Source organism: Ochlerotatus camptorhynchus, unplaced genomic scaffold (genome assembly GCF_037179485.1).
Source record: "Ochlerotatus camptorhynchus isolate MF236.1 unplaced genomic scaffold, CSIRO-AGI_Acam_v1.1 ptg000314l, whole genome shotgun sequence".
Lineage (NCBI taxonomy): Eukaryota > Metazoa > Arthropoda > Insecta > Diptera > Culicidae > Ochlerotatus > Ochlerotatus camptorhynchus.
In genome coordinates, this window is record NW_027040802.1 from 385,443 (window position 1) to 411,849 (window position 26,407).

General features: G+C 41.8%; 1 protein-coding gene across 1 annotated transcript; it reads right to left on the bottom strand.

Annotated features, from left to right (window-relative positions):
• Nucleotides 1-3,919: 3,919 nt before the first annotated feature.
• Nucleotides 3,920-25,878, bottom strand: LOC135707580 (protein krueppel-like). The gene is made up of 2 exons (XM_065229454.1): nt 25,764-25,878; nt 3,920-5,477 (listed from the first exon to the last, which is right to left on the bottom strand). Exons 1-2 carry the CDS (start codon nt 25,801-25,803, stop codon nt 3,955-3,957), a joined length of 1,563 nt encoding a protein of 520 aa, XP_065085526.1. The 5' UTR covers nt 25,804-25,878; the 3' UTR covers nt 3,920-3,954.
• Between the last annotated feature and the right edge of the window lie 529 nt (nt 25,879-26,407).

The following is a 26,407-nucleotide window of genomic DNA, read 5'->3' on the forward strand; positions in this document are numbered from 1 at the left end:
TGTTTGTTTTGATGCGCTATGAAAGTTTGACAGATAAAATGAGGGGTTCGTAGATCTTCCTATGTTTCGAGGGGTGCATCGATTATCTTGGGACCGAAGTGAGTACCAGAGCTGAGCCAAAAAGTTGAGCACGTTTCTTCAATACCTTCTAGTCTTAGAGTTACCTCTATGTCAAAACCTTCATGGGGAAGTTGGAAGAAACTTCCAGAAAGTGTCGGAAAATTTTCCAGTGGAAATCCTGGCAAAGTTCCCAGGCGAATTTCCCGGGAAGAGTCTTTAGCTGTTTTCAAATTTCTAGAAATGGCTGGGAAATGGAAACACCAACACCACTACATCACCAAAAACTTCAAACTTGCCATCGGTCCCTAGGAAGCAAAAGAGGCCTAAACATCCTTGATCTGGTCAAGATCCATCTAACTTAGACTACTTTGTTTATTTTTGAGTAAATATAAAGGCCCCAGCGCAATGACAGCAGAAGCGGAACGGCATCGGCAGCGGAAAAAGCCCGCTCTGAGTAAGCCTACCTGTCAGATTGAAAACTATTTAGAACCAAATTGACATCGGTTAGACTTCTTGATGTAATTTGTGACAACTGTTAAACTTTCCGTTTCCGTTCCGCTTCCGTCCACATTGCGTTTGAGCCTTTAGTAACAAATTTACTTAACATATCTGAGTACAGTTGTCTTGCATCTTGATGGACACTCTGTATGAAGTATAATGAATCAGAATTTTCCCGTATAATTTACGGCCATTTATGTTGCTATAATTTAACAGGTTTTTTTTATGAAGAGCTTTGAGTGGGTTGGTTTATTTCCTTTAAATTCCGTTATAATTGCTTATCTTTTGACAGATACGCGTATTTCGTCTACTATTTGCAGACTTCATCAGTGCCAAGTACTCAGCACCACTACTTGGCACTGTTGAAGTCTGCAAGTAGTAGACGAAATACGCGTATCTGTCAAAAGATAAGCAATTATAACGGAATTTAATGGAAATAAACCAATCCACTCAAAGCTCTTCATAAAGGGATTCCGTTAAGAGGTTCAACAAATTTAAAGGAATAAGGATTTTTTTCTCTAGCTGTTTTAAAAATTGAACGCGGAAAAATCCGGACACAATTTCACTGAATCAAGCTAAAAGTGCATAGATTCACAGTAGGCATTGATTGTCAGGATAAGTTCATTTGTTTACATCATGGCTTCACCGGAGCAAGCACGTCACGATTCGATCCTGCACGAAACGAAAATCCCAATCCATCCGCTTCTGGCAGTTTTCGATCAAATTCCTGGGCAGAAATTTTATACCTCGGTTGACCGGAAGAGTGCCCCGGAAGACTGTAAAATCAAGAAGAAGTTGAAATTCCCCAAATAGTTGCTTGTCTGGCACACAATCTGCAATTGTGGGCTGAAAAGCGAAACTTTCGTTACTTCTGGGACCAAGAACCAGCAATTTGGGTTGTTTAACTTCGAAAAATATACCGATTTTTATACATCATCTGATAGACCTTCGTTTTCTGAGCACAACGATATTGTTATCGATCCCGTAGACATTCATCTCGATTTTTAAATCAAGATATAAATTTTTGATCGTTTACACTAAATCTATTGGTTGACAGCTCGCTCCCATACAAAGTCTCACCAAGGAGCGCTAAGATGGTAATTTTTGCTAATGTAATCGTACTTATTTAAAATAGTTGCAGTGTACCAAAATTGATGCAATCTTGGATTTCGGTTCCTTTTTTAATGTAGATAACGAATACGTATTTATCTCAATACCCCTAAACAACCCAATTTACCAGGAGGAATGCTTACGGAAGAGACTACTGCACTTTCTGGAGCAGCATGAAGCGGATTGCCTATTCTGGCCGGACTTTGCAAGCTGCCACTACTTAAATTCCACCAAAAAATGGTACAGCGAAAATGGCGTCCCAGGGAGATGAATCCGGCAAATACTCCGGAACTAAGGCCAATTGAGAAATACTGGTCAATTGTGAAGGGTGGAACTGGAATTGACCTGAAGGATTTCAAGCGAAAATGGAATGAGGCAGCCAAACAAGTGGGAACAGGGCTCGTGCAAAAAATGATGGGCCGTGTACGAAGAAAAGTTCGAGCAATTGCCTATGGTAAGAAGGAAGACTTACAATTAGCATAATACCTACTAATGTATAACTGTTACACTCACGGGGTAAGTTACTCAGCACATTGTGCCGAAATTAGATTCGGCACAGCTTGGCCACATCTATTGGCACACCTTCGACATACCTTTAGCACACCTTCGGCACAATCTCGTAGGCATTGGATTGTTGTAAACAAAATGGGAGCACTGCTGGACAGCTGGCATTGAAGTTGTTCACAACAATACGTGCTGTTTGACTGACTGAGGAACTCAGACTTAATCCGATTTATCCTTGCGATTTCAAACCAAAACACTCAAGGTGTCAGAAATACCGGGTTGCCGGGATGGATATTTTACAAACAATCTATGACCGACACAGATGGCACACTTGCGGTACACTGATAAAAAAGATGACCCAAGACTGGTGTGCGAAGAGACCTACTCCTTGGTTACACTGCACTATGAAAAATAAAAGGCATTTTTAAACCCCAACATGATTTCCATATCCGGAATTTTCGTGTTCAACCTTTATCTGCGTAAAAAAACCATTTCAATTACGTTGAACAGCCTTGTAAGTATGATTTAAAACATAACAAAACAAAATAAAACTGTAACCTAAAAACACACACATAAAAAAGCAAGATAAGGGAAACGATATGTGATATAATAATTCAAATCTCCTAGCACAAATAAAAACGAACCACTCACATTGATAATAAATTTAAATATTTTATTTTCCGATAACTGTTTCATTCACCTACACAAAGATTGACCAAATCATAAAAAATTATAATATACAATTTATACGCTATACGAGAACCGCGCGTTTGCCTTATTACCAAAACTTAGAACAAGAAAAAAAAACCTAAAACCTTACACGTCGAATTTTGATTTTTCGCTTCAACTTCCACACTAACAAAAGAAAAAAAAAGAAAACTATCGAGCTTGAATAAAATTATCATAATAATAGCAATCCTAATTCAGAGACCACAGCGAATTAGGAAACACAACCCGGTATAAATGGCAACCAAATTAGATGACAAGACATTTTTTACGAAATATTCAACAACCGAAAATTCACTATTTAAAAAAAAACTCCTGCCCTAGCTGGCAATTCATCTGTGTCTTCTTCTTCTTCTTCTTCTGCTTCCTTCTTTTGATTAGGTTTTCGGAGATCACCTTCCATTAAATCGCAATCATTTCACATTTTGTTTGTTTGTTTGTTTTCTTCACTATTGAGGAGGAACATTGCATACCATACTACTTAGTTTCTTGCACGCGCTTTTTTTTTACTCGGAACGGAGGAACTGCGACGAACTGAAGAATCGGTTGGTTTGGTTTCTAAAATACAGTTACAGTGTTGTGTAGTTAAAATTCCCTGAATTTGGATGCAGAACCCGTCTGTTTGTACACGCGTTGCGTTCCACTGTGTTGACTCACGGTCGCCATCTTGTGATTGTTTCTTTTTTTTTCGGAGTTAAGGTATGTACACACTCGGATCGGTTATTTACACGGTTTTTGGCGGATGGCTGCGAACAAGATGGCGGTGAGCTTACCGGGAAGGGGGTAGGCGGGAGTCCAGCAGTATATATATATATAGATTCGTATTTAAATATATGTTTCATATATGTATAGATGGCTTTCTTCACTTACACTAAGCTACTTTTGTTTTTGTTTTTGAATAGTTTTCGCATTTGTTTTTCTCTCTTGGCATCCTTCGATTATTTGGTATCCGTTGTCAACAACAAATTTGATTTTAGTTTTAGTTCAGGGGTGGGATTTTTCTTCGTATTCGATGGGTGGGGGGTGGGGTTGGGGGGAAGAGATATAGAGTGAGATTTAGGATTCCATACCGTGACGTTGCTGGCTGGCGGCGGCAGCGGCGGCGACCGCTGCGAAAGCGAGCTTATGATGGCGTTGCTTCAGGTACAGCGAGGCGGCGTCGTCCAGTTCTTCGAGTTCCTCCATCGTGACGGGGGACCGAGGCGAGTGCATGCTGAGGTCTTCCGGTTCGGTTTGCTCCGGCATGTTGGACTTGATGTGGGTGATTTGGGTGGGGGTGCTTCGGATGGCGGCCCGGAGGTCCATGGCTCCAGCGGGATGGTGATGCCGGGTTTCGGCTGAGCTGAAGTCCAGGGGAAGGGTGAGACCGGGGAATTTTTGGTGGAGGAGGACCGAGGATTTGAGCTCCATGGAGAGGTCCGAGTGTTCGGAACAGCCGGACTTCTGGTCGCAGAGGGACATGGTAGGGCTGATGGCGGGCGTTGGAGGGCTGGTGACGTTGCACTTGTGATGGTACCAGTGGTGTTTCCGGCGGTACCTGGCGTTGCATTTATCACAGTGGAATGGCCGCTCGCCGTTGTGGCTGAGCATGTGAGCTTTCAGTTGGTTGGAATCGCTGAACTTTTGCTGGCACATTTCGCACTCGTAGGGCTTTTCGCCGGTGTGTACCCGGAGGTGCCGCCGGAGGTTGGCGACCTGGACGAACTGGCGATCGCAGTGGGTACAAGAGTAGGGTTTTTCGCCGGTGTGTAGCCGCATGTGGGTCTTGAGGTGGTGGTCCCGGGTGAAGCGTTTGTGGCATTCCGGGCATTCGAAGGGTTTCTCGCCAGTGTGGGTTCGCTCGTGGTTTTGGAGGACGTGCTTGTAGCCGAACGAGCGGTTGCAGATCTTGCAGGTGAAGACCTTGTCCCGCGAGGGATCCCTTGGGGTGGAGGTAGTGATGGTTTGTGGTAGGTCGACGCTCCCGTTGGATTGAGGCGACGAGCCTGAGGTAGGTGGCGAAATGGGACCCGGGCTGACCATGTCCGTGATGTCAGCCGGCATGGTTTGGCCCGGAGATTGAAGTAGCGCGGCGTCCGGTTTGACTGACAGTTGTTTTCGCTTGGCAGGTTTCTTCTGCTGAGGTAGGATCTCGGAGGTCGTCGATACGATGTGGTTATTGTTGTTGGTAAGTTTGAGGGATTTGGAGCTCTTGTGACTCAGGGCCGGTGAGATGGGGCTCTGAGGAGGCGGTGGGCTACTGTTGTTGCTGTTAGGGGTGGGAGGAGCCCACGCTCCGAAGAGGGCCGGATGCGGTGGGAAAAGGCCCGATGCTAGATGGGCCCGGAGCGACATGGGTAGCCCGGCGGCCATCAGAGCTGCCGCCGTCTGGTTGGCGGCCAGGAGCTGGGGAGCCAGCATTCCCAGGGATGGACCCGACGACGGGTAGCCACCGAAGATGGTAGGACTGTGATTGACGTTCATGTTCAGGTTCAGGTGATGGGGCTGGTGGTGCTGACCGGTCAGCGGCGGCGACACCGACATGCTGCGCTCCTCTTCCCGTTTCATTCCCTGCAGGCTATTGCGGACGGCGGCTAATCCTGTAAGCGAAGGAAGAGAAACGGAAAACAGAAATTAATAATTTGATTTGGTCCGGGCGAAAGCGAAGAACGTGAATCGAAGCGACTAAAAAGCTATTGATTTTTTTTCGAACCGTCGCGTCGAGTGCGTTCGAGATTGAATTAGTTAACAAAATAAGCAGTTGGGTTGATATTTGATATATGAACGAGCAGGAGCCAGCTGATTGTTTGAGCTGGAAATTATAGTTCTTTCCCCTTCAATCCGAAAGCAGTGTGTGTGTTTACCTTCGCTCCCCGCTGACTGCGGGGCATTCGAACTTGGAAATGTGACAATATTGATTTCGATTTCTCCCGCGTCGGAAGTCCCGCCGGAGTTTGCCCCACCCCTGCTGCTCGAGATTTGACAATGTGATTAGCCGCGATCGCAGCAAGCGCGTGTGCTTGGATCTCACCCCACTTCCAACAGATGAATGAAAACGTAAACAAACCGACTACTACGATCTGCCGGGCCTCATATGTGAAAGGATTCTCTCCCTTTCAGGCTCTTTCGCTCTCGCCGCTGCTTCTGCTCAGCCCTTTTTCCATCGGATCCGATTGTGAGTGAGCGTGCGTGTGTGTGTGTGTGTGGGAGAGACGAAGTCCTCATCCTCATCACACATGAGTGTGAGCGCGAAATCAGGAAGCAAAACAAAAACCCCTTCTCCGTTGGGCTCCCCGCAACGATTTTCCTCGCTTGGATGTCGACGAAGGCGAGGACGAGGACGAGGACGACGACGGCTAGACGGTTGAATTGCTGGCACGTTCTTGCTCGTATTCGTATGTCTGCCTCCCTCCCTCCCTACAATCTACTCTCTGTGTAGGGTTGCAACACGAAAGGATCCCCCCGGTCGTGTCGGAGTTTCGGGGTTTGGGGCAGGGGGTCTACTTTCACTTTCATGAATGCCGGTTCGTACACACATGGGTTTGTTTTGAATCGCGCGAACTCTTCCGAACGAAAAAGGATGCACTCGGGGTAAAATATGTTTTATTTACGATTACGATACGGCAACTCGAGTCACTATTTCCTGCACACGGTTCGTGGGAAAACGAAGCGAAGACCAAGTGCCGTCGGCACTTGCAACTGGCAGGTAGCGAGTGCGATGAGCCCCAGTGTAACCCGGCCTGAACCGATTCGATTTTTATTGATTTCCTTTGTTCCGGATGGCGCTGCGGGACATGGGCACCGTCGAAAAAAAAACCCGAAGCTAATCCTTTATTTATAATTTTATTATTATGTGTTTATGATTTCACCCCTTTTTTATGGCTTTTCTGTGAAAGTGTTTACTCTTCCGTATTTCTTTTTTTTTTCGGCTCTCCATGGTACACGAGCTTTTCCCTCCGAACCGAGCGTCTTCGCGTTCGGTTGTTTACCTCCCCCGAGCAAGAAACCAAGCAAGCGTTGAAAGAAAGAGTTCATTTCACTTGAGACCGGTGTGTGGCACGCGAACAAATGAAGAAAAAATGCCTCCCTCCTTGATTATTATTCTCCCATTCCATCAATCATCCTGGGCCCGTTTTCCCGGGTTGCTGTGCGTCTTCAAAACCGACCGAGCTCAGCCAGCAGAGCCATCGGGAAGAAAGGGATAAAAGCGAAAATTTTCGCGAAGCCCCCCCAACGCGTAAATCAGCCACCGCCGCCTCTGTCTCCGTACGGCTTACTCCTTCCCCTGGACGACGCCCTCATTATAAGCCAGAGTTTTCCTTTCTTCTACCGTCGTCGTTCTTGTCGTTGGTGAAATTCGTCTCTGCTGCCACCACCTCTTTGTATATAAAACGAAATAAGGAAGCTGGTACACGGGATCTGGATTCGTTCCCCCCCCCCGCCCCCCAACCCCTTTCCGCAGGCCAGCCCTGGTTTATGTAATCCAGGGAAAAAAATACGCGAGCGGTTGCAAGATTAAAAGAAAATAACCCTTATTCAAACTAATTACGCCGTTCGCTTTTGCCGTCGTCGTCGTCGTCTTCTTCTTCGCCAAGAAAAAAGGGTCGACGATGGTTGGCTGGTAAGTAGGTGCGGGATTTTGGCCGGGTGTTTTAACCACCACCCACTGCGGAGCACCAGAATGGGTTATATATTTTAAAAAAGATATTTAAATTTTTATTTCTTTCACCCCCGCGGTCCCCGCTGACGGATTTTCCTTTCATTTTACATGTAGTTACTGTAGAGCTGGAGATGAAGCTGGCAAAGAAAAAAAAAATGCAAAGACGGCAGCGGTGAAATTAGCATGGCGTTTTGAAGCTGTACTTTTTCGTGGAATCCACCGTCGGGCAAGAGGCAAGAGGTCAACATTTCGAGAATTATGTAAATCGATCGCCTGGTCCAGCAAGCGGAGTCGGCACCGGTTCGTTCTTTGTCTGTTCTCTGTTGATTTAATCAAAACCAGTTGATTTTGAATCGTAACAAGCCGCCGGTGGCGGCGGCAGCGCGGCTACTGCGGATCGAGTGTGTAGTAGGCGGGTTGAACCCCCACTTTTAATGGCCATCTCAGACACTGCGTTTGATTAAAAACCCCCAGAGAAGAAAGCAACAGAGAACACAAGTTTGAATAATTAAAAGGGGCATTAATTTGATTTACGGTCGTGTATGACCGGCTGCCGCCGGCCATCGGCGGTTGTGCAGGGTACAAGTGAAATGTCTTTCGTCGGAGCAGAATTGGTGAAATTTGACACTTTTCGAAATGGCGGATGTCAAAGCAAACGGGTAATCGTTTGTTTATGGTTGTTATTTTTGGTGCTTGGGAATCCGTTAGCAAGGTAATCTGTAAACTGAACGTAACCATCTCTTGCAATAAGTGTGACGTTTGACGTTTAAGTGTGATCCGGTCTGAATGATGAACACAAAATTAAATTATTACCTCTGACTATATATAATCGATGGTGGTTGAGGTATGTTTGCACCCGTTAACACTTATGGAGATTGACATTTTGTATAGAATTCATTGCTCCTCATTGAATTCGTATTGGATTCCCCTCGGTCATCTGAAGACATTTCGGACTGACTTCGACCCAAACTCGATGATGTTATTGTTTGGGTTGACTTTTCCTCGAATATTAAATTTTATCAAGGGGCAAGACAGCTCCTAATCATGAGCAATTTCTGAGTTGCGTTTTGTGGCACCTCGAGTAACTCATATTGCTCAATGAGCAAGATCACTGTCATTTGCTTTCTCACTTTTCGCATCACAGCAACATTTGAAGGTGTATCTATTGCTGCCTAGCTGCTTTACACTTACCAAGGGTGAATGCTTGTCCGGCTTGATATGGTGGAAAAACTCGATCTGCCTACTGCAATACTAGTCGAAGCAATCCCGTTCCCATGGCTTGGCAAACTGCCACTGGATGAAACTGCGAACCGAGCTCTGAATTACCACTGTGCCGTTCTACTGACGGTGGACATCCATCCTTCGTCTTTTGGTGCTTCTGCTGTGCCTTCCGGATGATCGAGATACGGTCCCGTTTCTGCGATACGCCACCATGATTTTACTGCGGCCGTCGACGGCAGTCTCCTTTAAAGTTGAACATCACTACATACGTGTGTTCTTCGGTTCCTCGTTTGCCAAGTCCATAGCGGCCCAGGTATAGAATTTGTTGTTCGTCTCCATGTATTTTATGAACAGCGCGGACGATAAGTGATTGGTTGCGATCTTGTGAACTTGATCACGTCTCATGGTCTTAACATGACCGTGGGAATGCAAAGAGAAAGTCGACGAAGACAATCTGTCAGCTTGATTTGTTCTTCGTCTTCCTGACCGGGTTTCACTTCGATTTCGGCCGGTTGATCGTTGATGGGTCCGGACGATGATCGCACTCACCGGAAACATTGGTAGCGGTTACGTCAACGTCCTCCTCCTCTTCAGCTTCGGAAATAACGGCGGCTGAACATTCCGCGGGGGTCGGAGCTGGAATTGGGTGTTAATCGGTTGTTGCCCCACCGGGGAGATGTTTTCTATATCGGAAACTGTAGCGGTGGATTTTATTGTAGGGGCCACGGTTGAAATATTGCTCACCACGCTATGTTTGATGTGCTGTGATGGAATCTTCACGCTGTAGCTAACGTGCATGGTGCTAACGAGAAGGGGATCGGAGTAAGTTACTACAGTACTTGTTCGCTAACTGGGCGTTCTTTAACTGGGCTGCTTATTAACTGGGCGTTCGATAACTGGGCTGCAGCCCAGTTAAAAAGCAGTTATACGTCAACAATAGACGTCACATTTAGTTTGACATTTCGTTGTCATAATTGGTGAGGGGCATTCAAATGGAAATTTAAGTTTTAATATAAATAAATTTGAAAATATTTTCATTTCACTCTGAATTATAGACTTGAAAGCATTTTTAGCGAAAGCGTTAAGCCTTTTAAAATTCGCGAGTATGAATGCTGTGAAAATAGCAATAACAAGCTGTTTTATGTCGATTAAAACGCAGTACGAACAGTTAACTTGACCTTTATTCAGGATAGATCCGAACACCTTCTCTTACTACTCAGTAATCATTCATGACAAAATGGTGGAGCCAAGAGGAGTGAAAACTAGGGGTGTGCAAATACTATAACATAACTTGGTAATCCTTCAAATTAGTTGGTAAGCGTGTTGCTCTTCTTGGTCGGGATCCACTCACGGTTGGCTTCAGAATCTGTTTCGGTGACTCACAAATAGCTGGCGCCACATCTGGTACTTGTGACACCTGCGACTGCAGCAACCTTCTTGGCGGCGACTGATCAATTTCCGCATCAACAATCGAAGGAGGCGACGGTTCAACAATTTTATCCTGCTTACGAGTTTGAAAATCTACTTGCAATTTCGATCCGGTATTTGGAACTTCAGCTTCATGGTTGCGATTATCTTCCTTTTGCTGCAAAGATTGCAACGGCTTCGGCGTAGAACGGTCAGGCGACGTAGAGGGTTCCTTACGCGGCTTCAGGTGTACCAAACTTCGACGAATGTTCGACCCATTTACATTAACCATGTAGGAGCGTTCGTTGAATTGACTTGAAATTCTACCAGGAGTCCACTGTTTGGAATTTTCGGGATTCAGCTGCACGAAAACCGGTGAACCAACTTGGAGAGCAGGTAAGTGTCGTGCCTTCTTATCATACTGCCATTTGATGTTCCTTCTACTTTCTTCTATTGCCTCAGGAACATTTTCCACCACTTTTGGGACCAGTTTTGCACCAGATGATGGAACACCGCACCGGGTAGCACGGGAAAACAAACGAGCTGCCGGACTGGAACCGATCTTGTTCGGGATGTTTCTCCAGTGGAGCAGCGCGTACCAAAAATCTGCATCTGTTTCCTCAGCCTTCTTCAGCAAACGTTTAGCGATTTTAACCGCGGCCTCGGATTTTCCGTTCGCCTGCTGGTGATGCGGTGCTGAAGTAGTATGTGCGATGTCCCAGTCGGAAGTAAATTTAGCCATCTTCTTGCTCACGAAATTGGTGCCATTGTCTGTGAGGATCAACTGCGGTTTCCCATGACGAGCAAAATTCCTGCTGAAAGCGGCGATAACTGATTCCGGGGTCAAGTCCTTCAGAATGTCTACCTCGAAGAAATCCGAGTAATGATCGACGGTTACTAAGAACTTCCTATCCCGGCCACGATATTTTCCGAAAAAAACGTCCATCGAAACCAGTTGAAACGGATAAACCGGAATACGATGACTCAACATAGGAGGATTTATTTGAGAAGAAGCGAATTTTGCACACACGTCGCACTGCTTTACCACATCCTTAATTTGGCTGCTCATTCCTGGCCAGAACAAATTCGCTCTAGCTAGCTTTAGAGTTGCTTCGATTCCGTTATGGCTGGTGTGACACTTGTCAATAAGCTTGCGTCGAATCTTGTGTGGGTCCAAAATTCGGTCATCCCGGAACACGATACCGTTCTGCATTGACAGTTCGCTGCTATAATTGAAATAGACTTTCACGCCATCAGACAGCTGATTCGAAGATTTTGGCCACCCATACTGAATGTAATCCATGATCAACTGTAGCGTAGAATCACGTTCGGTTTCCTCCATTATTTCGTCCAAACCGCTATCTGAAATGTGGAGATAACTGGATAGCTTCAGCTCCTCGATGTCGTGGAAAACCTTGTATGTATTTAGCTTCCTATATTCAGTCTTCAGTCCATTATCATCAAACGGTGCTCGAGACAGTGCGTCGGCCACGACGTTATCCTTCCCGGTGACGAACTCGATGCACAGATTGTATCGTTGCAAATTTAGCAGCATGTGCTGCAACCGTCTAGGCCCAGACAACAAAGATTTGCGGAATACGTTGATTAAAGGCTTGTGGTCCGTTTTAATCGTTACTTTCGGATTGCCTACCAGCAGCTGGTCAAACCGAACGCACGCAAATAATATCGCCAGCAATTCCTTTTCAATTTGCGCGTAGTTGCGCTCCGTAGCAGTAAGCGTCCAAGAAGCATATCCAATCACCCCTTCATCCTGATACACAACAGCTCCAAGCCCAAAGCAGCTAGCATCGCACTCGATCGTCAGAGGATTCTTGGGATTGTAATATCGTAGTGTCCGAACATCAGCAACCAATAGCTTGACACATTTGAACTCGTTGTCCTCCGCTTTCGTCCATCTCCAAGGAACCGACTCCGATATCAACTTCCGATGGTTTGTCAAGATGGCACTCAAGTTCGGTATGAACCTGCTCAGGTAATTGACCATTCCGATACCACCGACTCCAAATACAAGCAAGCAAGGCCCTGGATTACTTCCTGAAGTTTCATTTGAAAAATCTCGGGGGCCGATGAAATACCGAACGGCAAACGGGTCCATCGGTACCTTCCAAACGGTGTCCAAAACGTTGTGAGCTTACTGCTAGGTTCATCCAACTCAACATGCCAAAACCCCTTTTTGGCATCAACTTACACTTTCAATGCACGTGAAATTTTGAACGCCGACCAAACAATCCATTTAAGTTTCCCTCATTGTTTTTTGACGTTTGACAAGCCAGCCCAGTTAGCGAGTGGAATTCGCTAACTGGACTATACTTTTAGCGAACAAGTACTGTATTATTTTCAATGGGGCTGCTGTTACGACTACTGGATCAATCGATGCTGATGGGGTCGTAGCATTATAGGTGAAATTCCAGGTGTTTACAAGTATAGCTGTTTGGATAGCTTGTTTGATCAGCGATGATCCTTTTGAAGTGATAACTGGGACTGACTGCGGAGGAGGAACTGCTGAAAGCTGGCTGGAACTGTAAATTCTTGCTGGTAGTAAGCAGAGGCACCGGTACAGGTTCTTCCATAATATTCAAGCTATTCGAAAGCCTCAGGATTCACTTGGGTTTTCTTTGTTTACAAACAAAACTGACGTCTAATATGAGAAACATATTCTTAAAGGGAGTAATCGGAGTAAGCAGAGAAAAAAATCGATGAACGTCGATTAAATATTGAGGTAAATTGAGTTACTATCAGTGCTGTAAATTCTCAAAATCATTTGAACATTTTTGATGAAAATGAGAAAAGTAGCTATTCGCTATCAAAGGGGACCTCCTCCGAATGGGTGATATCAGTTGTTTAGTCATTTGACGAAGGCATGGATCATTCTCATTTGAGAAACGCTATATATCATTCGATTGAGTGTAACCTACACACAAACGGAGCTCTGGTCGACATACCGGCGAAAAAGCTAAGCCAACCCGACACCAACCTGACTTCTATCAAACCCCAACCCGATGTTGACCCGACATTGACCCGACATAAACCCAAAATTGACCCGACATTAACACGACATTGGGTCGACATCGACCTTAAATTAGCCTTACATTGATCCAACATCGGGTCGACTTGTCTTTTCTGGATTTCTTCCATACTCCACTGTCGTATATCAAATGATACTGAGTGACTCAATTGACAGTGACAATGAGCTTCGAATAAGAAAAGGGCTCTTCAAATTATGGTCATGTGAGAATTCGTTTACACAGAATTGATTGAATGGTTGTAGTGGTTCATCTTCAATCGAATGATATGAAAATTTACAGCACTGGTTACTATCCCCAAGGATTTTAAAAATTCAGCACCGCTCACACAATCTGGATGCATCAAACTTTGTCTGTTTTCATTCAGTGTTTTTATGTTACTTCATACGCGAAGTTTGCGATTTTCAAAGTTGGTTAACATGAAGCTTTAGTGTGATAATTTATTAGCTAGAGAATTATCTGAAAATTCCAAAATAAACAACCAACTTTGCATTTCCAACCAACTTTGTCTATTTGTTGATTGTTATCTATGTGCTACAGTTCGGAAACAATGTCACAGGATATTATTGCAGCCACGGTACAGTAAGCTATTTTCGGGTTATAATAACCCCAAGTTCTCTTTTAGAAATGTTTCCTTTACATAATTTATTATGCAATTAGATATCAAATACAGTTCCGATATGTCATGTTAATTTAATATGAAGCAGCCGAGTATTGAATATAATGAAAGAATTTTTAGGTAACCTACATTTACAGTGACAAAACACAAATCGCGTGGTCCATTTTCCGAAGTCTAATCCAGCCTTAACTGTCATCGTTGGATAATCAATCAACTGAATTGTGATGTAATCTAGTTTTCATTGAATCACGCTCATAGTTCATGAATTGAAGGACTTGTAACTGAAATGGCATTTAATAGAATATCCGCTTACAGAAACAAATTTCAGTGTACACACTTAGAACTGATTGTGGACTTTGGGAGTTTTTGCTGAAATCTCAGGTAAAATTTAGGCAGTTCAGTTTAATTGTTTTAAAGCTACAACAAAATGAAATCTTTACTACAGCGACAAAATTGGTTCATTTGAATAAGGTAAAGCTACCATATCGAACAAAAACTAGACACGTTTTGATTTTTTCTAAAAATATTGGAAAAAATAGGGTTAATGGCTCTAATGTTGGCCTATGGATCTAAGACTAGGACCATTGCTAAAAATCTGCTATTTATCAATTTTATCTAGATGAACGCGTCATTGCGACGGTACTAATGGATATTGTTGGTTGCTGTTGAAAATTTAGTCGAATGCTGAATTTATGCATGGGCCCAAATTAGGGGCACTTAGGCCGACATTACATCCATTTCCTCTATCAAAAATTTAAGAAAATCTGCTTTTTTTTCATAGATTCCAAAGAAAATTTACGTGTGAGAATTTTACTTAAGCTTAATAATTGAAAAAAAAATGGGTGGAAAACAAAATTGTAGGGCCTACAAATCAAATTGTTTGACGCCCAAATTTTAATGCAGATACGCAATATGTATTTACCTTAATTTGAGGTAAATACATATTCCGTATCTGCATTAAAAATGGAACCGAAATCCAAAATTTCATCAATTTTGGTACACTGTAACTATTTTAAATAAGTACGATTACATTAGCAAAAATCATCATCTTAGCGCCCCTTGGTCGGACTTTGTATGGGATCGAGCTGTCAACGAATAGATTTAGTGTCAACGATCAAAAATTTTAACCTTGATTTAAAAATCCAGATGAATGTCTACGGTATCGATAAAAATATCGTTGTGCTCAGAAAACGAAGCTCTATCAGATGATGTATAAAAATTGGTATATTTTTCGAAGTTAAACAACCCAATTATCTCAGGAATCTGTAAAAAAAACTGATTTTCTTGGATTCTTTGTATCCTTTTCCATTTTTTTTAGAAAAATCTAAACGTGGTGGTAAGCTTCTCATTTTCTTTATATATAGTTCGTTTATTTGGAAGGCTCAATTGCGTTAGCATTACGAAGCCGATACTTCATTGTTCATCGTGTTTAACATCTAAATAGTAGAATTTGGACCGAATACTCGCGGCTTAGCCGAGGTTAGAGGGGTACATGGTCAACAATTTAGGAATGTGTAAGGTCATTTGTCTGTCAAAACTCAGTAGAGAAAACATCAAATAAATCCATGATTTCAGAGTTAACAACAAGTAAATTATGCTTATGGTACGATACTGTAGTTCAAAAGCTACCGAACGAAGTCAATGAGAACGTGTGATATGAATGTTTACACCTATTATTCTCAAAAACAAAGGAAACGCTCCGACTGAATCAATTTTTCCCTGTGAATTCAAAGGCGTTTGAATTTAGAATCCGTAGGCCGAGTTTGGGGTCAAGAACCAATGTTAACCCTGCCCTTTGGTTCTGCGAGGGTTAGGGCGCGTTCTGCTAGATTGATCGAGACATATTTCATGTGTGAATAAGTGATGAACATTGTTATGTGTAATTCACTTTAAAAGTTGCGTTTCATATTTCATCACATGTAGTTTCAAAGAGCCTGAACGAAATGTGGCGCTTGCGAAGATCACTTGAAGATACGATATGACGGAACATTGATACTAATTGTATAAAGCGTAAGTAAATTCTTCCAGAAATTAGTTAAGATAACATATTGGAAAAGGTGTTAATTGTTAGTGGACAAATGTAATGTTGCATTGAACAACTTTAAATCGTGTTAAATTTGAATGTTTCCTCATTTCACATCCATTGAACCATTCTGAACGGCCATCCCGTTGTGGTTATATCACATCATTGCTAATAATGAATATATCTATATCTTATCCGGTACCATGGAGGCACCAAAGTAAAAATGAAAGATGGAGCACATGCAATACGACAATGGAGTGATGCTCGTTAAAAAAATACCCGGAGACACTGTCCATTTTCCACATTGGTGTTACGGTTTTAGAAGACACAACTAGGAACTCAAGATCATCATACAAAAATAATGGACGTCGAAATATCGTAGAACACATCAGAAATAACATGGGAGATTTTTGGGAGACTAGTAGCGACTAGCAGTGATGCAGAGAAGGACAAAAAGTTCACAAATAGGCACGAAAATTGGACAAAAGGGTGAGGAAACAGCGAAAGTTGGTGAGATCGATTTAAATTTTTATTTTTTGCTCATATATACAAAACAATGCTGGGATTGGGAGGGACCATCAGGGCACCCGATTGAAGCGATTTCGATGGGGAGAGGGAAGTTGTCAACTCCCTGTTGTTAACATTTTGTGGAAAAAGGGCGGGCTCTTCTCCACACTCGGATGGCTCGTTTTTTGACCTCTACCTTTTGATTCTCTACCTATTTACCTATCGATTCACCCAATCCGTTTTTGGCCCTTCATATAGTGACATGTTGAGGACAATCAGAGGTTATTAAGCTTGATCAAATCAAACAGTGAGGAGCGCCCACTACTGCTATCGAACTTAGTTTCCGTGCTACAATGAGTGGTAGACATTTATCATACATATACATACCCGATTTTTTACAATATCTCTTTACAATTTGATTCTCTTTATCAAATTTTACGGTACGTCCGGAAATGTTAAAAAATTAAAAGTCATCTGCTGTGAAAACATTCCATTTTGTGAAAAAAAAAAAATCCACTCGAAAAATAAAGGAAAAGGCTTAGTAGCCCCAAAATTAGATCTAAGCCCTATCTAAATTGTTGGTACTAGATTCCATTTGATGGACTTGCAACGGATTTAAAGTGTCAGTGTAACACTAATTTCAGTTAACAGTTTACAGTTAACAGAGCTGTTACAAGATTTTCAAAATTTGATCCGCGAAATCGGCGATTCTTTAAAAGAAATCCGCGGCATCAAAAACTACCTATTTTGTGCACACTGAATTCAATTTATGCTCAATGAAAAGTTTAATCATATTAGGATTTAAAAGTAACGAATACATTTGTTTGAAATTCAGTAAAACCTGTATAATCTGTATATACAGATTCTTGGTCCTGAAATAAACCAGAAAATCTGTAACATACCGAATAATCTGTATATGTGGAAAACCTGCCACTCGTCACACGCAGTGATTGAATTAACACCGTTCGGTGAGACCGGAGTGAATTCGATTTTTAAATCTGTGTTGGGGAAAGCACTTTTCGCAGTCAATCGGTGATAATTTTAAGTATCATAGCGACAGTTGCGTATTCGTGCAATTTTCAATAGAGACTTTTTGGAAATTGATAAATTGTTGATTTCAGCAGATTCGTAGATGACATTCCAATCGATTGGCTTGTTTAGAATTAGTATCCATCCGCTATTGACAGAGTTATAAGTGGTCAAATCCTAACCACTTTTCGTAACGCGGTTGATTTTGGTTTTTTTTTTTAAATTGGGTAAGACGGCCACACAAACCTTGCGCATGACGGTGGCCTGCATTTATTAATTGTTGTTTACGGAATTTATTGCTTTAGAGCTATCATATAATTTATCATGTAAAAGTAACGTTACTATAGGGAAAAATCAGTTCGATGTACTTATACTGAAAAATATAGAGTTTTCATTAAATTATGAGGTATTACCAAGGGGTAAGTCACTCAGCATATTGTGCCGAAATTAGAATTGGGCAAATCCATCGGCACAATCTCATAGGCATTCGATTGTTATAAATAAAATGGGAGCACTGCTGGACAACTGTCATTGAAGTTATTCTGTACATGTCAATGATAATTTTTTTCTTCTAAAAACTACCGTGCCATCAAAATACATTCCGCAATCATTTAATCTTTCTGCGGTTTTCACGACTAGAAGTTCAAATCCTCCACAACCGCGAAATGCAAATTCTAGATGAAAAGTATAGAAGGTATACAGCAACAGTTCAAGAGAGGAACGGACTGGCTGGCATTGAGCTAATCGAACAGTGCATTGATTGCATTGGCAGTGTTGCCAGAAGCCGCCTACGCATAGGTTGGCAGATTGTTTTGAATCCACTCCACTCTTATCCTAGACGGTTTCGAAGGAAAATTATGTTTTTCAGTAATCGGTCACTTCTTCTCGTCTATTTTTTTTATTGAAATACCACACGGCCAATGAGACTAACTCAGAGAGAGAATCACTTTTACTCAAAAAGTTCGAATACCACAAGTAAAAGTGTCACGCCCACTCCGAGTTAGTCTCTTCGAACGTGCAGTGACATCCTAAGTATCGAGTTCCGTTAATTTCAATCACGTTTCCCAATTCTAGTGAGGCTTGTTAGATTTCGAGCTAAACATGAAGATTTCACCCATCCACTTCAAATGATCATAGTTGCTCAGGAGCACTGAAAATAGACTAGTGAAAAGCTCTCAATGAGCCGGTGGAAATGCTTTTGTGATGACATCTGTCGGAAATTTCACATAAACTGCTTTCTGTCAATTGTTAACAGAGGGCAGTGCAGTCAACATTCCTAGAAATACCTTTCACATACTACAAAACAGACTACCTGACACTGCAAAACATTTCGGGTACATCTATATATGCACATCGATTAACATCCAAAGTCCCTCCCTTAAAAAGATTTTTTTTTTGTGCCGAAAATGCAAAAAAGCAGATACTTCGAATGTTAATTAATAATTAATTAGGGTGCCAACTACTCCTTCCTGAAGTCTGAGGCAGGGAAATCTCAAATTGTGAGTCAAATACATGGCATGTTGAGAGGTTGAGCTCTTGAGAGGAAGAATTGTGTGAGAGACAAAGTACCTTACCCTCTTGGTAGGAAGGTAGTTAGTAAAATGTATCGGAATGAACTGTTTTATTGATGTAGAAGAAGAAGGTAGAAATTTACTATATCTATATTTTTGGCCATGTGAATTCTTGATTACTGCTGGTAATTAATTATAATTTTATTCCGTGTCCTAGCCTTAATAGGGGCATCATTTAGCTCAGTGTGGAAAAGGTGCAGCTGCAAGCAAGACCATTTTAAGTTCGATTCCTGGTCCGGACTAGGATTTTGTTTTGCTTTAGTTCAAATAATGGACAAGGTTGCTGTCATTCATTAGTTATCCACACGGCGAATGAAAACGACTCAAATTTGAGTTTAGTTCACTCATAATCGACAAAAGTGCAGGTACGCAGCGATGAGGAAATTTGCCTCATGGTTTCCTGTGGAAAACCTCAAAAATCTGCCGGAAAATGAGGAAACTTGAAATGGTAAAAGGAAGAATACCGGAGGGAACATCCCGAGTTGTGGAAGGATGATTTGGAGAATTGGTTCAAAGATTACAACGCTCGGGAGTTGAGACAGATTTGGCGACTCCACGATCAGCTCCGGACGTTCAATACGAAGCTCGGATTGCTCTCGGTTCAGAGTGGTTCTCGATTTTAAATGGTCGAAAAAGCTCACACTAGCGAATTAATCTACGGAAAATCTTTTTTCATCTCTTGCATCTAAACCCATCTACTCGCATCGCTCTCCACCTTTTTGCAGGAAAGGAGGTGTACCATCACGGCACGTTACATAACAGCAACCGGGAGGTGCACCCCAGATCGCTTCCGGAAGCACCATTCAGCGTTACGGTTACGTTGATGCGCTGCTGCGAAATCAGATCCGTTCGATTATAGGTGAAGTGAATGCCCGAGTGGGTCCGATTCTGAACAACCAGGCCCGAGCACCGACGGAGGATATGATATTGTGGATCTTAAGAAGAAAAAAATCCATCCGGCCGCTGCCGTAGAGTTCCACCGCAGCTGTCAAAGTTCTTCCCGCAGTATGAAAATGAGCTGATTACTGAAAAAACATAGTGTGCATTGACAAATTCGAAGCATTTTTAGGCTCTGAACCATTTGGAGAATGTTTTTAACTTTTGGTTAAAATTTGACAGATGGAAAGTTATTGATTAACCCTGCTATACGAGCATGGTTATTTCTGACAGACAAGAAGTTAAATTTTGACAACCGTGGCTCGAAAACCGGTCGATCGACAGCACGGGGATTTTCGAACATAGAAAATAACTTTTGAAATGTTACTTTTAACCACGAGTTAAATTTAACTCGGCAAATGGTTCACAGCCTAACTGGAAATTGCTTATTTGAAAGCTGCGGTGGATCTTCTTCTTCTTCTTGGAATTAATCCGTGAAGCCTAGTATACAGTTGACAGCGAAGTGAAAGTTGAAGCAAGTGAAAAATCATGAAATAACGCTAGCGAAAAAGATTGTGAAAAAATGATTGTGGAACATATTGCAATTTCCTCTCCACACTGTAAGAAAAGACCTGCCATGTATCGAATGATTCGTCATACGGTGCGTTAGCAAATGCCAATTTCTTGTTTTCGAATGAAACCTGCAACAAGTGAAAACGATGCCTAGCATAAAGTGAAAATCATTTTTAAAGTAGATGATAATGGATATGAAAATTGTATGAATTAAATATTGATTCCGGAATGTACCAAACCAAACGAACATAATCCTAAATCTGAGAGATAAATGTATCATCGCAGGCCCATAACGAAAATCATTCATTTTCCTCATGAACTGTTGCTGTATGAAAAATGTGATTGAAAATGCAAAGTCGACAGCGACGTATCTGACAGACATGTTTAAAAGGACGAAACTTTAATTTTTCAAATTGAATTTTGAGTTTTTGTAGGCTGTTATCTTCAACGATGGGTAAGTGTTAGATTAGTTAATACTTTGGTTTATATTAAATTAATTAATATGGTTTCAATTTACGATAATTACACCACAGTGCAGTGCAGGTGATTGTTCGCCACATAATTGTGCACAGAAAGAAGTTCTCTGAACCACTTTCGTGAAGACGCCGAAGAACGTTCCCAGCAGGAGATGCAGGAACGGTAACAACGAAAGTTGGTGTACAACCACAGACAAACAGACGTAACTCTTTGAAAAAGTTTTTCTTGATAACATAGTATATCAAAATATAGGACCTCAGTAACGACATCTCTCGGGCTTCTCGCGGAAAACAAGCTTGCTCGCTACCTCGCAAACAATATTGCATGAAAGTTCTATAGAATGTATAGGAACGTCAAAGTGATCTGATGCTAGCGCTGCGGCGAGTAGATCGCGGAACTGATAATATTCAAATCTACCGTTAAATGCATCAACAAAGATACACAATGAAGAGTTACGTCTGTTTGTCTGTGGTACAACGATGCCGTTCGGACGCGGGAACGTGTCATGGGCAGTTTCCTAAAGGCACTGCAGACGGGATCGGTGTTCGGTAATCAGGATCACCGATAACAACGGGGACCACGAACTGCGGGAGCGGAGCGGAGGGTGCAACTGGATTGAAGCCGATCGCGAATAGGAATCACATCCAATGCTTACTCCAGTTGGGAGGTGCACGGACTGTAAGATCGACTCAACTTATAGTTATATAAAAATAAAGCATTGTAATATTTAAAGTATTACCTCTTTTCAATAGTCAATATTACTACAACTATCGCTCGATATAAATAAGAAAAGTATTTAATTAGATCTCAAGAATTGAACTTAAATCATTCTAGATTAGGATGATAAGCATCCAAGTTGTTGTGGTTTTAACAGATGATGAACTGAATGGGGCCTCCCTTAGCTCAGTCGGTAAAGGCGCAGCTACGAAGCAAGACCATGCTGGAGGTGGCTGGGTTCGATTCCTGGTTCGGTCTAGGAATTTTTAGGGTTGGAAAATTTCTCGACCCTGGGCATAGAAGTATGATTGGACTTGCCACACAATCATATCAATGCAAAAATGGTACAGGCATCGAAAGCTCTCAATTAATAACTATGGAAAAGCATCTAGAACACTAAGTTGAGAGCACGCAATAAGCTAATATGCGATATGCAATAAGCTTGAAATGCGAATAAGAAGAAGAAGAAGAACTGAATGACAATCATCTCAAAATCATCTAATAATAGTAATAGGGCTTGGGTGAAGTAATAATCATTCGATCAAAGGATGATGCTTTGGTTCAGTGCAGTGAGGTGAACATCTGACAGATACGCTCTTCTTGAAACGTCAACTTTTCGCTTAGCTGCTGTTTCTTTTCACAAGCAGCTGAATGCGTGAAAAAAGTAAACGTAAGCGAAAAAGATGCGATCCACAAAATTCGGTTTCGCTGGATCGTATCTGGTTCCAAGCGAAGTGAAACATTTGCGAATTACGTTTTTCACGCAGGTGAAAAATGTAGTATTTTGTATGAGATTTTCATTTCGCTTTGGTCTCCATGCAGGACTTTCAAAGGGAACATAAATCTCTGGAAGAGCAATACGCAGGACTTGATACTTTTTCCGTATCCTTAGAAGGGATTGAAAATGTAAGGGCGGCCTATCAGACAATCATTTTTTTTTTTAAATGAAGTACCCTAATGCTTGCCCTTTATCAAATCACTACTTGAATGTCCTCGTCCTTCCTAAGAAATTAGGACACTGCTAAACGACGATTAAAATTAATTTATGCACGAAATCGCTTATCGCATAGTAGATTATTGCGTGCTCTAGTGTTCTAGATGCACTTCCACAGTTATCAATTGATAGTTTTCGATGCCTGTACCATGTTTGAATTAGTCAAGGGGTAGGTCACTCCGCACACGAATCTTGGGTCATCGTTATTGTCAGTGTGCCGCAGGTGTGCCGATTGTGCCGGTCATAGAGTAAGCTGCGATTGTTTGTAAAATACCCATCCCGGCAACCCGGTATTTCTGCCACCTTGAATGTTTTGGTTTGAAATCGCTAGGATAAAACGCATTGATAATGACGCGGGAAGTGGCGGGTGTGCAAAATTTTGGTGAATTAAGGGTACTAATGGGGTTTGATTAACTGCCTCTTTCTCTTGAGCGCACTCTAAAACCTGCATTTCGTATTTAGATCTTTAAGTGAACTGCTGGTCTCTGAGTTCCTCTGGTATATTCAATTAGAGGATATTCCTGAATATACAGTCAAACAGCACGTAATGCTGTGAACAACTTCAATGACAGTTGTCCAGCAGTGCTCCCATTTTATTTACAACAATCCAATGCCTACGAGATTGTGCCGAAGGTATGTCGAAGGATGTGCCCAAGCTGTGTCGAATCTAATTTCGGCACAATGTGCTGAGTGACTTACTTCTTGGAATTAGTATTATTGTGTGGCAAGTCGAGAAATTTTCCAACTCGAAAAATTCCTGGACCGGACCGAGAATCGAACCCAGCCACCTCCAGCGTGCTCTTGCTTTGTAGCTGTTCCTTCATCAACTGAGCTAAGGGAGGCCCCACGAAATCGATTCAACCTAAATTGAAATAAGATTTGCTTTGCTTGCGCTGTCAAACTGCTGAAAATTTTCTTCAATCATGGCCATCTTGGTCTTTGCCATAAATGGTAATCCTCATATGTCAGAAAGGGGTGATCCAAATTTTATGGCGCTCATTCGTGAAAAGCTGGATTGACAATTTTTTCAAACTTAGGAAATCATAATATTGATGATATTTTGAAGCTTTTGTAAGCTACAAGAAGAGGTTGTACAAAATGTGTATGACTCATGAAACCAGTCAATTTCGTTTTTAGAGATTCACAATCAGCGATTTTATGATTGGTGAGTACTTCATACCTGATGATGAGTGATTATTCACCGATCATAAAATGTTGACTCCATGAAACCAATCCAATCCAATGCCAGCAGCCTTGGAATGGGGTTTTAAATTTGTTAATTCTCTCGACATTATTAGCTCACAAATCTTATAATAGACAATAGAAGGCAAAGAAAGAGAGAGAGAGAGAAAAGGATTAGTAATTTATATGTAGTTCCACTACCTTATTTGCTTATCCTTGACAGATACGCGTATTTCGTCTACAATGTACAGACTTCATCAGTGTCTTGTACTAATACAAGTCGTACTGTCGTCTTGTACTAATACAAGTAAAGGATAAGCAAATAAGGTAGTGGAATTAAATGGAAATTACTAATCCTTATCTCACTCTCTTTCTCTTTCTACAGGTATTCCACTAAGACGCCCTCATTCATCAGGATGCAATAGAAGACAAGTTGAAAAAGTGATACAATTTGGCTCCTCTTGAACCCAACACTAGATTGCCGTCGGTAAATTTGATGTTCAGCATCACCAAAGGAAACCATGTTAGTTATGTAATTCCTTCGGTTGGGATTTTATTCTTTTTCTTTTTTTTTGACTTATCATTTTTGAAGAAAAAGCATTGGGGTAACTAAGGCAAAATCCTAGGGGGAAGGTGCTAAATATATTTTTCGAACTTCACAATTAGACAATCAGCGATCAATTTTGAAGTGTAAGGAAAATAAGTAATTGCAGTTAAGTTCTCGAGGGGGCTGCATTAGTTATAGGGCTGGGGGGGGGGGGGGTCTTCATTACTCCTAGGGGGTGTATAACTCCTCCTAGCCCCCATAGTTACGCCAATGAGGAAAAGAATACACTTTCGTGACACTAAAAAGGTGTAAATGCAATTCTACACTCTTCATTTGGCTTGAAATTAAGGCCCAGTTACACTTTGTAAACTCGAATTTGGATAAGTATTTTGATTTTCTTGTTCAAAACGTTGGTTCAAAGAAATTGGATGCCAACATTTTCGTATTTATCTGAACTATAACAAAAAAAGAGAAAATGTAAGATTCTATTACAAATTTGCTTGAAAAGTATGCCGATTTTGTAAAGTTTCGTGATATGTAGTCACCGAAAGGCTTTTATAATAATTTTGTTATTTTTATATTGGCTTATTATTCGAACAAAGTTTGTTTCGCCAAATGCATCCCGCCTTGAAAATCATCTCATGAACTGCCGTTACATTTGTTGTATGAAACATATGCAGAGGATGTAATAAATCCAAACTTGCATTGGAAGTAAGAGAAATTTGTTTTGCGTTTAGAAACACTTTTAACAATCCTTAGTCAAGTCTATGACTAGATACTGAAGAAGTTTGCAAGCAGTAAACGAAATACGTATCTGTTGCTAAATTTGGGTCGCTTTCCACAGTATATTCCGTATTTTGAAGATTAAAATACTTGTTTGGAGGAATTTACTTTGAATTGTATGCCGGTATTTGTTTGCATAATCTGCAATTAGTTCCTCAACGTTCAGATCATATCATACTCAAAAGCACACTTTACCAAAGAGTATGTTAAATTTGGCTTCATATAGAAAGTTATTCTGTGTTTGCTGATTACAAATATATTTTGTTTTACAAATTCAGTTGATTAACATTTCATTCCTAGGTTTATCAAACCTTGAATTTTTAACCAAAAGTGTTAGATTAACAAAATATCAAAAACATAGACAATTATTTAATTGGCATCTTTTTTCAACGAATTTATCTACTCCGTAAGTCAAGCAATTAACCACTCAATTCGAACAGTTAAAATGTCGTTTACTACCCCTCGAGCTTTGAAGTAAAATAATATTTCGAGATCGTAGTAAGTCACGCCAAAACTGCTTGCCAAAGTGGTCCACCTCTATCCAACCGCAAGTGTAGCCCAACCTTAACCAATCGTCCACCATTCCGCGCCAAGCCTTACTAGATCAAAACTCCCCCCAAATCGCAGGGGAAAAAGAAGGGAAGCACTCAACTCACCTTGCGCTGTTTGGGCTTCCTGCAGCAATGACAAGGCCATCGCCTGCCTGGATGGACCGTGGAAAATCAGCTTCTCTATCGTATCTTGCAGCAGCCGGGCAGCCGCATGCAAATTAGGCTCCGTCTTTAATGCTCACTCTCACTCACTCACTTAACTGGCTCACTGTCGTCGGCAGTCGACTTCTATCAGTTTGGCCTACTGCGGCGATATCGGTTCCGAAAACACGCACTGCTGCCGCTCGTTCGTTGTTGTCATTTGTGTTGTTCACAGTTTTCTAATCCGCTTGTTCAATTGAGGGAAGGGAGGAAGGGTTGTTCACTTGCTGCTACCGTATCACATTCAACTGTTTGGGGCGGGTGGTGCTGCTACTATCTACTACCGACTACTAAGAACAGGAGGTACTACTCCTTTCGTTTCGATTTTCGCGGGAGGAACTATGGGCCGTGCCTTGTTTATAATTTTTGTTTGATTAATTGTAATTTTACGTCGCTTGCTTTGTTTCTCCGATCACACTAGAATTCACTGTTTTGTAATTGTTTTTCAAACACGGAACAAGTTGCTACTGAGGCGCACCGGAGAACGTCGTACACGTCTGAACGGCGGGAAAATCAATACACGACTGACGGTTGTCGTCGATGGCACG